Source organism: Equus caballus, chromosome 3 (genome assembly GCF_041296265.1).
Source record: "Equus caballus isolate H_3958 breed thoroughbred chromosome 3, TB-T2T, whole genome shotgun sequence".
Taxonomy (NCBI): domain Eukaryota; kingdom Metazoa; phylum Chordata; class Mammalia; order Perissodactyla; family Equidae; genus Equus; species Equus caballus.
Window position 1 is genome coordinate 40,077,207 of NC_091686.1, and position 11,005 is coordinate 40,088,211.

Genomic DNA, 11,005 nt, shown 5'->3' on the forward strand with positions numbered 1-11,005 from the left:
CTTCCAGCAGAGTGTCGAAAGGCAGCCACTGTCCTGGGCAGGACGTGTGCTAGGGACAGGCACGTGCTAGTTTGACAGACACGCCCAGCTTAGTGCTTGTGGCTCTGGCTGAGAAAATGCCTCCAACCGCTTATTCCCAAGAGGTCGGAGGGGCCATCTCTGCTCCTGGACAGGGTGAACCACACTGCAATGATCCTGTCCTTGGCGGGAGGGGGACTTGGGCATGTCCTTCAGTAGCCAGGGATGGGACTGGCACTTCTCCCTTCTCCACATAAACTGAGCTGCTCACTCTGGGAGATTTCTAAATTCGAGGAGGAATGTGAGTTTCTGGATGTGGTTTCCATGAGCGCTGCGAGCGAAAGACTCACACCTCCACTCCCAGGATTAGAAAGAAGCAACAATTTAATATAATACTCAAACGGAGCATTTACCATTGACAACAAAATATGGCCCCGCCAAATAGGGAAATAGGTGCTGGGGAAAAGGGGGGAGGGAGAAGAGGGGTTGGTGCCTTCCCTCGTGGCCAACAGGGGACCCCAAGAAACGGATCGCAAACTTCTCCTCATCAGAATCAGGGGAGGTGGCCCTGTGCACCCTGAGTGTCAACGCTGTGTCCCCGCTGTAGCTCAGCTGGTCTCAGGAGGGTCATCAACCACCACCACTGGTCCCTTGGTTGGGGGTCTGGTGTCTGGAGAAAGAGAGGCATTTCCTGAGTGGCCTGCCCTGGAACCACAGTGCACACCCCATCCCGGCCCCCACTGCGCTCTGTGCTCCAGCCCTGTGCTCAGTGCTCAGTCAGCCAACAGCACCCCATCTGTCCCTGACACAGGGGCTGATATTTAGCGTCACCCATTTCACAGAGGAGGAAACCAATCCCAGGAATGTGAGTGCAACCGCCAAGGACAGGACTGCTCAGCAGTGGAGCTGGAACCCAGGGCCAGCTGTCTGCCTCCCCAGGCCCACGCTCAGCCTGAATGTTTCCTGAGCCCGTGGATTCAGCCACTGCCGGTCTAGATACTCACTCTGCCCTGAGTGGTTCTTCTTGTGTTTGAAGCAGAGTCGAATCTTTCTGACCCAGTGGTATCGGGGCTCCAGCTGGCAGGACAGGCTGTAGCTACAGGACAGAGTGGAGCTGGGAGCTCTCAGGAGCCACACATCACATGTGCATCCTGGAGCCTGCCAGCAGCTGGAGTCGAAGGGCCCCAGGGGTCGCCATGCAACCAGATCTGAGGCTGACCATGGAGCCATGGCCATGGACTCTGGAGCTGGTCAGCAGAGAGAGTCTGCCCTGCCCTCCCCCAACTCCTGACCCGACTCACCTCTCCTCCTCGCTCAGGGGCTCCACGGCCTGGAACCAGGCCCCAAAGTGCTCGTCGGGCTGCACGGTGTACAGATTTGCAGCCTCCTGGAGCAGCTCGATCTCCTCCATCAGTTTGAATTGCTAGGACAGAGCAAGCACAGGATGCCTACAGGGCCTGAGTGGGGGACCCTGCAGGGCTCGTGGAGGGGTGAGGAAGGGGGCAAGGGGCCAGTCTGTGGCCTTTGACCACTTGGGAACCCTCCCTCCCTGCGATTCCAGTCAGGACTTGCCTGCTCTCACACTTGGCCCAAAATAGCTCCTCCTCCAGGAAGGAGTCTTTGATGCCAGCCCTTCCCCCACCCACCAATGCCATAGGATCCCTAGCTCCGTATATCGAACTGTGCAAATAAATGTTCCACCCTGGGGATTGGGCCAGAGGGGGTCCTGCCCACTGCTGGGGGGTCTCTGATTTCCAACCCCCACCCTCCCCACCGGGAGGCCGCAGCCGCTTACCTCATTCCATTTCCGACAGTTGAGCACATTGCCCTGGAAAGCAGACAGCCGCAGTCCATCAGAAACAGCCCCCTAGGCCAGCACTAGCCCCCGTCCACACCTCTTGCAATGCTGCACTACTGCCAGTGGGCAGGCCCATCCAGAGCCTAGACTTGGACCTGGGCCAGTCTCTGGGCTCCAGAGCAGGGGGCACAGAGCAACTGAGGCAAGAGACCTTGTAACCCAACCCTCTCTGATGACACATGGGGAGACTCAGGCCTCAGGCAGGAAGGGACAGCTCAGCCTCTGATGTGCTTCCTGACTGGGAGGGGCCCGACTTCTCTTCCCTCACTGGCAGGGCCAGAGGGAGAGGCTGAGTCCAGCTCAGACACCACCTCCTGCAGCCACACAGTCAGGCAGCTCTGAGCCTCAGCAGCCCAGGGAACCTGGACGGTGGCTTATGCAGAGCCTGAATCACCCACTGGGGAGATGGGCCTGACACCCCAACTCCCACACGAGGCTGGAGGCCCTGCTGAGAGGAACTTTGCCAAATGCAGAGAGCTCAGGGCTCAGGACAGGACTCTCTCCTCCCCACCCTCAGGAGCCTGAGCCCCCGGACCCACCTCCGGGCTCACTCACCTCCACATAATCCTCCATCGTAGCGTCCAGCAGCTCCAGGGAACGGAAGAACGTCACCAGGGAGGGGACGACACCCTGTGCCGCTATCAGGATGGGCATGGTGATGAGCTCCCGCTCTCAGGTGCCCCCATGAACCTTCCCCTGAAACCCTTCAGCCCAGCCTCCTGCCCTCCCCACGCTCCCACACAGAGCAGCCTAGGATCCTCGGGACACCCCAACACACACAATTCCCTCCCCCGCTCCCCTCCAGGAGCACCAAACTCCATCAGTCAAGTCCCAGGGATGGCTGTTGGCACCTCCCAGGGGCAGTGGCCCCTGCCCTTCCCCACCCCAAATCTGCCCTGCTGCCAGCCCTTCCAGGCCTCCTCCTGCTCACTGCCACTGCAGGCCCGTCATGCTTGGCAGCCACAGCAGATTCGCCTGAGGAGGAAGGCCCCTCTCCTGAGGGAGGCCTCCAGCTGGGAGGAGGCGCCCCCTCTCCTCTGACTCCTACGCCCCTCCCCCACAGTCACCCTCACCTGCTGCCGCTGCCTCTCCTGGGCTCCCTGGTGGGCCCTCTCTGCAGTCTTTAACACGGAGATCGCCTCCTGTTGGGGCCAAAGACAGGGTCAGTGTGCCCATACTCCCCTCCACATGGCCCCCCAAGGCCCCTGATCTCAGACCCTGGCCATCGGCTCCAGTCCCCTGCTGCCTCTGCTGCTCCAAACTGCAGGGTGCTCTGATTCTAGACCAGTCCCAGCTCCAGGACTCAGTCCTGTGTGACCTTGGGCCTACCCAGGTCTCCCTGGCCCTCTTTCCTCAGCTGAAAAGTGTGAGGAGAATGTCACCTGCTTCCAGGAGTCTCCTGAGGACTCAGAGTCATCTGCGTGTCATCACTGCTCTCCCCTCACCTCTCGAGGAGGAGCCGGCACAAATCTCCTCCCGTTCCTGTCCTCCCTTGGATGGTAGCACCCCGCTGGGAGGCCTGCGCTGCTGATCATCTCCCTCCACTTCCCAGAGGAGGAGACGGAGGCCCCCAGAGGGGCAGTGACTGGCTCAAGGACCCACTGGGAGAGGCTGCTCCCCATGCCAGCTACAGGCCCTGTCCCCGCTACCTTCACCCCACCCCTGGCTCCAAATCTGACCAAGGCCCCGACCTCTGGACTCCAGGGGTGCGTCCAGACCCCAGCTGAACAGACAGGGAGGGGGAGGGCAGGGTGTCTTGGGGGACCTGGCCGAGTGGCCCCTGCCTGCCCCACCCTCACAGGGCTCTCTGACCCCCAGCCTGGGCCGAGCCTTGCCATAGCCTCACCTCCTAGGATCCCCTCAGGATGTTCCCCTCCCCTCTCCTTCTGGCCTCCTTCCAGATCTCCAGCCTCCAGGTTACCTGCACTAGCAGCTCCCTGCTCACGCCTTTCTCTCTCCTGACCCACTTCTTCCAGGTTCGAGAACTCTCCCTGCGGGGTGGGGAAAGAAAGAAAGAAAGAAAGAAAGAAAAACTGTGGGATGCTTGAAGGCAAGTCCCATTTGTTTGAGAACCCAGCAGATCCAAACTGCCTGGGGCCTGGATGAGGGATTTCACTGGGGTGCTCTGAGCTCTAAGGTCCCCATGGGACTGTGGAGGGGCCTCTCTTCTTGTCCCTTGGGGCCTCCATTCCCAGATGTCCCAAACAGATCTCCTTGGAACAGTGTTGGTTTCAGCTGCATAGAGGCTTCTGTTGCTGCAAAGGAAACACCTGACAATCTCCACCTGGGCTCAAGCCAGGATCTGGTCTGGAAGGAAATGAATCCCTGGGATGGAACTGCTGGCCTAAGGGTGCTGAGAGACTCAGAGACCCAGCACCCAGGTCAGTCCCTGTGCTCGGCGTTCGCTGTCTCCCAGGTGGTCTCAGCTGACTTTGGGGGACATACCGGCCCAAATCAGGTTGCCTGGGCCACCTCACCCTCATGGTGCTTGGCTGGAGAGTAGACTACCCACTACCCACCTGGAAACTTGTCCCCAGGTGTCTTGGAGATGGGTAATGGCAGGGCTCTGCAGGGCAGAAAGGATTGTGTGGAGGGAACAGAAGTTCCCGAGGCCTCGACACTCCTGGGGAAGCGAAGAGATGGAGACGTGAGAGGGAGCTGAAGCTCTGCTGCCTCTGGTTTCTGTCCCCTCACGGACTTCTCCTGTCCTGGAGGAGACACATGCCCAGGGAAGCCAGGGAGGGCACACCTGCCACCCGATGAGTAACACTGCCAGGCACAAGGATTTGTAACTCAACACAAGGGAGGATGTGAGCTTGTCCCCACTGGGACCTCAAGTCAAGGTCAACGTGGCCCTGGCATGAGGGTCAAGGGACAGTCCAGGGACTAAGACCCCAGACTTCAATCCTGAGAGCTGAGAAACAAGAGGCAATTCCCATGCATCCAGACAGGGTGTGCCAAGGCTTACCTCAGCTACCCTGATCCACAGCTCAACCACCCTGGCCCTGTCCTGCACTGTCATGCTCTCATCCCCAAGGCAGGTGACGAGGATGCAATTGGCCACGGTGTTCTCGTGCATCACAGTGTCACGGACGGTGGGTGCCAGGGACTCGCGTTCCCTGTTGTCGCGGTCAGACCAGATGGAGCCGAGGCAGTGGGCGGGCACCAACGTCTTGAACATCTCCTGCAGAAGATGCGGAGTGTCACCCGGTCCTGCCGCACCCCAGCTCAGCGTCCACAGTCCCCCATAGGCCCAGGCAGGGTGAGATCAGAACTGGAGCTCAGGAAGCAGAGCATGTGGCCTGAGGTTTGTGGGAGTCCCTGGGTTTTGTCTGTGTCCACTGAATGCACCCAGTCCAGGATGACCCCGGACTCAGGACTGTGGGGAAGGGAGGGGACATTTGCTCCCAGCCCTGTCTCACTTCCTCCAAGCTCCAGAAGGCAGCCCACACATGCCCACCAGAAGGGCCATCATCCACCCATCCCAGTGCCCCTCATGTCCCACTCCCCATTCCCATGCACATTCCCCACGAGGCAGGGACAACCCCCAGCTTTGTTTATCTCCACTGGAGTCAATACACATCACCTTCCTGATAAGTGCTGAGGCTGTCTGGGACACCTGCGCAGATGGGGGATCCCCCCAAGGACCTGGCAGCACTTCAGTGAGTGCCCATCCCCCACCAAAGGGCCAGATTCTGCCCACCTTCCACTCTCTCCCACCTCATTCATCAGCACAGCCACCCTATACAGCAGGTGCTGAGTGTCTGTCTCTACTGTCCCCTGTTCACTAGGGGACAGCGAAGGCTTGGGGAGAAAGAAATCTGCCCAGGTCACAGTGTTGATAAGGGAGGGAGCAGGGATTTGGACCCAGATCATCGGAATCCCGAACAGGGAATGGCAAGTGTGGGGTGGCTCATGGCACCGGGAAGGCAGGGGCCACCTGCCCCGCGAGCTCCTCTGCTCACTGCAGCCATCCTCGTCAGCTGCTCTGCCACCAGCTGGGGAGGGAAGTCCAAGATGTTCGGCTTCTCCTCCCGCAGCTGGTCCTCGGTGGTCACAGCCCAGGGGCAGCTGGGCTCTGGGGATGCCTTTACTGGTGGCCCTTGCTCTGGTCCTGGAGTGGCCGACTCAGGGGCTGCTGGCTCCAGCTCTACCACACGTGGTGAGACTGGAGGTGCAGCTGGCTCCAGCCCGGGGGCTGGCACTGGCTCTGGCTCTGGAGGTGGCAGGAGCTTTGGAGCTGGCTCTGGAGCAGGATAAAGAGAAAGTTTCATGCACACACCTTACAGTTTCTGTGCCTTTCCAAAGATAGAAAGGACTCCACTGCCTCTAAGGGAACGCTAACCCGTGAACCTCAACACAGACAGTCTTCCCAGACTCCAGTCCCCTCACCTTTCCGTTCGGCTTCAATGGCCTTGAGATGCTCCAGGTGGCCTGGCAGAAGGTAGGCATGGCCCTCCACGTGGGAGCCACCAAAGCTGACGTGCAGAGTGGCCAGCTGCAGGGTCCAACAGGGAAACCTCAGGGGCTCCCTGCAATCCTGCCCTTGGCCCAGCCAGGTTCCCAGCAGGAAACAGATAGCACTGCGGGGAGGCAGATGGGCCAGAGAGTCAGTGGCCTGGCCTTTCCTTAAACACCGACCTCCCAAGGCACTCTTGTTAGCATCTGCGCCCCTGTGCCAGACCCTCCCCCTCCAGAGGAGGGGCCCAACCCAGCCCTGAGCCCTGGCTGCCTGACCTGGCTGTGGCAGTCCTGCTCATCCAGCAGGCTGAACACAGAGTCTGTGAGAGTCTCTTGTTCCCACCGACACTCTCCTCCCCAAGGGTCTGGACACAGCCCACTCAAGCCCTCCATGTATGTGGGCCACTGGAATGAAGACTCCAGCAGATTTGGGAGCAGCTTGATCACACACCTCCTACTATGGACCTGGCGGTGGTGCTTACAAGGTGTGGATGTGGAGAAAGGGAGGCAGGAGGAGCTGGGACTCTGCTGGGAGTGGGTCTCTAGGGGACAACGCAGCCCAGCCTCCCTTCCAATTCTCAAGGGGCCTGGGACCCATGCACAGCTCTCTTTGAGTCCAGTCCTGCTGGAGTGGAAGCCACCAGAACTCAGCCCTCCCATGGGAATCACAAGATGGGTGAGATGCAGGGTTCTCCCAGGCCTGATGCGGCCACAGCCTCCATCCTCACCCCGCAACCTGTTTGCTAGAGACAGGAGGCCCTTCTTCTCAACCCAAAGACCACTCACTTTGGGAGGTGGTCCTGTCCTCCAGCATCCCGCACGCAATGGGCCAAGCTGCCTCCATGTGTCCCAAAGGGGATGAGGACATCGCCCGGGATGGAGGGTAGATGGGACCTGTGAATGATGTCAAGTGTGACTGTCTGACTCTCAGAATAGAGGGGAGGACCAGGGAGGCTGTCTGCTTCATTCACTGAGTGACACTTAGTGTGTCCAGAAGTCCTGCTCAGACTAGGTCTGTCATAGACATTGTTGAATGACCTCCAACCAGAACCATCCCAGGTGTCTGAGTGGGCCTGTGGCCCCTCTGTGACCCTAGAGATCCCTAAGTGGCTACACCAAGGACAAGCACCAGGACCAGCTGGATGGCATCTCAAACTCTTTGACAGGGTGCTCTCCAGGTGCTTTTCCAAACTCAAAAAGCCACAAGCCAGTGAAGGGAGAGGTGAAGTGAAGACTACTTTCCATGGGGGACAGAGAAATAATCACCACCAGCAACCACAGCATGGCCCACAACCCTCTCTGCAGAGCCGGGCACCAGGGAAGCACCTGGATGGCTGAGCCCATTCATCCCTGGGAGAAGCCTAGCAAGTTCATCCTCTCTCACCCCACATTTCAGAGGAGCCAACTCAGGCTCAGAGAGATGTGGTGACATTCCCAAGGCAAGACACACAGCTGGCAGTGGGCAGAGTCACCACCGTGCTGAGGAGGAGGCGGGCAGTCACCTGGGAAACAGCTGGTCCAGCACCTGGTGGGAAGTGCTGGAGCCTGAGTAGCTGTGGAGGGAGTTGATGACACTGCAGAGGACTCTGCTGGGGAAGGCTGGCAGCACAGACTCTGAGAGCCTCTGCATCATGCCTGCCTGGAGGGCACGCATCCTGCAGGCCTCAGTGACAGACAGAGTGGACTCATCTTCACTCTTGTCGGGATGAGGAGGACACAGGGTCAGGGCCACCACTGCGAACCACCAGCATTATCGAGGTCTGCAGCTGACCCAGGAACTCCTAGCCCCTCCCAGACATGTGCGACAGGAGACACAGGAGCTCCCACACTCAGCAAGTCTCTGGGTTCTCACAGTACAATGTGACTTTGGGCATGTGAAGGATTCCACATTGATCTCCCTCGAGGCCATTTGCTTGCTGAGGGACAACAGACCTCCCTCTGTGAAGAGCACCAGCCCAGTGAATCCTCAACAGACACCCCCTCTCTAGAGAGGAGAACAGAGGCTTAGGTATGCCAGGTAGCTTCTCTAGGTCCTGTGGGTCAGAACTGAGAGCCCCCCAAAGTGAGGGCTGAGGGCCAGCCCCTCTAACTGCCTGAGGCTTCATTGGGCCCCAACCTGGAGGGAAATGTTATGTGGCCACCCCACCCCGCCCCAGTCTAGAAACAGTGTACAAGGCAGTGACACACTCGGAGAATCCCTTTGACTTCCAAAACACGCTGATGGTTATTTCTCTTACATTAAAGGGAGTTTGGAGACCCTTGTTATCGAGGTTGCATGTTCCAAAAAAGGCAAAATTCAAAGATACTCAGGGCCTAGTGGGAAGTGACAACGTTTTCTCTAATCTTCCTAGGAAAATGCAACTAGTGCCCTCCTATCCTCCTATGCAGCTGGTGGGGAGGAGCAGAAGTCCAGATTCCTTTGGGACTGTGGGACACTCAGGGTGGACAGCCCTGTTAGGCTCCCAGGAGATGGGCAGTTTGAGGTTGGATTCTGGGCCTGCCCTGGTCATCTCAGGGGCCTGGGTGGGAAGACCCCTCCGTGCCCACTCTCATCTCAGAGCAGCCCTGGTTATTGATGGTGGTGCGGTGCAGTTGGCCCCTGTCCAGGGAGATGGAGTACCCGAAGCCATCTGCCAGCTCTTTGACCACCTCCTGCGTGCAGCTCTGCAAAGACAGTGCCCGAGAGCCGGGCCGGGATGTCTCAGGCACTTGCCTCGACTTGGCCACAGGAGGAAACCCCAGCAGGGATCAGGTACCCGGCAGTGTCTGTGTAGAACTCCAGCCAGGGAGGGAATGAGATGACCCCTGGAGGGCTCTGGACTGACATGTGCATAGAGGAGCTTGGTCCCCAGCACCCACTCTCCCATCCTGCTAGCCAACACATAGGCTGGGAACACGACGCACTGCCAGGCTTCCAACACCCAGCAAAGGGCTCCTGCCTAGGATGAGTGCCCCCTCAGCCCCGCCGTCCCTCACTCCACTCCCCCGGGACACACAAGGAGGCTCAGAGGGGTGTGGGGCTGGGATCCCATTGTGGCCTAAGGCGGTTGGCCTGCCCTGTGTTACCTGAGGGCTCCTCCTGCCAAATGGCCAGAGGTGGTGCAGGTGAGGGCCAAGCCAATGTGTGTAGCAACTGAAAAGGCTCTGTTTCTTGGCTTTCCTGAAGCCACAGCCTCGACAAGTCGGGAGACAACAGCAGAGCATCCTGCTCTCTTGAGTGTCTCTACTCAAGTGAGCTCAATAGGAGGCTATGTCTAGAATGTGGGTGCCTGGAGACCAGTGTGCTAAGTTCTGTTAGGGTCTGTCACCAAGGAAATGAGGTCACTTCCTCAAGCTTCCATTACCCGGGCCTCTTCTTTCAATCACACCAACCCAAAGCCCCTCTGGGATCTTGGCTACTCACCCTCCTTGCCCATGTCATCACCAGAACTGTACACAAATAGCCAGCACAGAGCCCCACACAGGACCTTGAGATGGAACCAGGTTTCCAGCTTGAGGAAGCTGAGTTCAGCTGAGTTCACGCCTCTCTTTCCCTAGAAGCTCTGTGTCCTGGAAACACCATTGTGCCTCGCAAGGCCTCCTCAATCCTTCAACCTGCACGATAGGGACTAGGCCAGAAATAGCTCCCTCAGGACATCCTCAGCTGCAGAAGAGACAGTAGTGACAACACCTGGTGTCTGGTTTCACTTGTGTCTGATGCACACACTTAGAGATGAAAGAATGACAAGAAGGGGTGGGCTATCGTGTGGAGTACCCCTTAAAACAGGCCTGTGTCACAGCTCTTGGGCCTTGAGCAAGTCCCTGCCCCTCTGGGCCTCATTTACACATCTGCACCTTTAACGGGTTGAAATTAGAGGAAATTCAGATATTGCCAGTCACTGGCATGAAAGATTCCACGGTCTCCTGTTTCCCTTAGAGTCAGAACCAAGTGCCTCATGTTGGCCTATGTGGAGGGCAGCCTCCACCACGGCTCCCGGTGCTCACTGTCTCCTGCTGTGCACATCCTTGTGGAACCGCACAGTCATTAGGAAGTGACTTCTGAATAGAATGCAGCCAAGGTGTTGGGATGGTACACAACCCAGGGTTAAGAACAAAAAGCCTGGCCCTTCCTTCTTACTCATTGTCTTTAGCCCCCTCCCTCTTTCCCTCCTCCTGTTTCCATCTCTCTCTCTCTCTCTGCCTCTTATATCTCTGGAACTGGGGGAGCAAGTGCACATGTGTTCAATTTCCCTATGTAGAGGCTCCATAGGAGAGAATGGAGGAAATGATCGGCCAACAGACAGGCAGGAACTCAGGCTTTCAGTCCAAACAAACCCTGTCAACATGCATGTGAGTGAACTTGGGAGCACATGCTCCCCGAGTCGAGCCGCAATAGAGATGCAGCCCAAGCTTCACAGAGACCTTGAGGCAGAGGCACCCAGCTAAGCCGTGCCCCATTCCTGGCACACACACTTTGTGAGAGCTTAAGGATTTGTACTTTCTAGGGGCATGGTCTTAGAGCAATGTCGTCAGAGAGTGACAGGAAAAAGCAGTCTGCCAGTCCTGCCACCCGTCCCTGCCGTACCCCCATCTCCCCTCCTCTCTCTTCTCAGGATCCTTCCAGCCACACCGCCACCTTTCTGACCTTCTCTGCTCAGACTCCTTTCTTCCTGTGAGTCTCTGCACCAG

General features: G+C 58.2%; 3 protein-coding genes across 3 annotated transcripts; all 3 read right to left on the reverse strand.

Annotated features, from left to right (window-relative positions):
- Positions 1-384: 384 nt before the first annotated feature.
- On the reverse strand, positions 385-2,563 carry LOC106781162 (ral guanine nucleotide dissociation stimulator). The gene is made up of 5 exons (XM_023634974.2): positions 2,432-2,563; positions 1,814-1,846; positions 1,320-1,441; positions 1,023-1,114; positions 385-688 (listed from the first exon to the last, which is right to left on the reverse strand). Exons 1-5 carry the CDS (start codon positions 2,528-2,530, stop codon positions 627-629), a joined length of 408 nt encoding a protein of 135 aa, XP_023490742.2. The 5' UTR covers positions 2,531-2,563; the 3' UTR covers positions 385-626.
- Positions 2,564-2,773: 210 nt separating this feature from the next.
- On the reverse strand, positions 2,774-5,184 carry LOC138923420 (ral guanine nucleotide dissociation stimulator-like). The gene is made up of 4 exons (XM_070262179.1): positions 4,845-5,184; positions 4,396-4,499; positions 3,798-3,867; positions 2,774-3,018 (listed from the first exon to the last, which is right to left on the reverse strand). Exons 1-4 carry the CDS (start codon positions 5,055-5,057, stop codon positions 2,824-2,826), a joined length of 582 nt encoding a protein of 193 aa, XP_070118280.1. The 5' UTR covers positions 5,058-5,184; the 3' UTR covers positions 2,774-2,823.
- A 422-nt stretch (positions 5,185-5,606) lies between these two features.
- LOC138923418 (ral guanine nucleotide dissociation stimulator-like) lies at positions 5,607-8,087 on the reverse strand. Its single transcript, XM_070262178.1, has 4 exons — positions 7,840-8,087; positions 7,124-7,231; positions 6,269-6,459; positions 5,607-6,122 (listed from the first exon to the last, which is right to left on the reverse strand). Exons 1-4 carry the CDS (start codon positions 7,989-7,991, stop codon positions 5,749-5,751), a joined length of 825 nt encoding a protein of 274 aa, XP_070118279.1. The 5' UTR covers positions 7,992-8,087; the 3' UTR covers positions 5,607-5,748.
- Between the last annotated feature and the right edge of the window lie 2,918 nt (positions 8,088-11,005).

Bases quoted from the DNA above. Each gene is read 5' to 3' on its own strand.
- LOC138923418 (XM_070262178.1), bottom strand. From the start codon at position 7,991: ATGCGTGCCCTCCAGGCAGGCATGATGCAGAGGCTCTCAGAGTCTGTG. The intron at 6,460-7,123 runs GTGAGTGGTCTT...GCCTCCCCGCAG, and splicing joins GGACAGGACCACCTCCCAAA to TGCTATCTGTTTCCTGCTGG. The intron at 6,123-6,268 runs GTGAGGGGACTG...ATCCTGCTCCAG, and splicing joins CATTGAAGCCGAACGGAAAG to AGCCAGCTCCAAAGCTCCTG.
- LOC138923420 (XM_070262179.1), bottom strand. From the start codon at position 5,057: ATGTTCAAGACGTTGGTGCCCGCCCACTGCCTCGGCTCCATCTGGTCT. The intron at 3,868-4,395 runs GTGGGTAGTGGG...CCCACCCCGCAG, and splicing joins ACCTGGGGACAAGTTTCCAG to GGAGAGTTCTCGAACCTGGA. The intron at 3,019-3,797 runs GTAACCTGGAGG...TGGCCCCAACAG, and splicing joins GCAGGGAGCTGCTAGTGCAG to GAGGCGATCTCCGTGTTAAA.
- LOC106781162 (XM_023634974.2), bottom strand. From the start codon at position 2,530: ATGCCCATCCTGATAGCGGCACAGGGTGTCGTCCCCTCCCTGGTGACG. The intron at 1,115-1,319 runs GTGAGTCGGGTC...TCTGTCCTGTAG, and splicing joins CCCCTGAGCGAGGAGGAGAG to CTACAGCCTGTCCTGCCAGC. The intron at 689-1,022 runs GTGAGTATCTAG...CTCTTTCTCCAG, and splicing joins GAAGAACCACTCAGGGCAGA to ACACCAGACCCCCAACCAAG.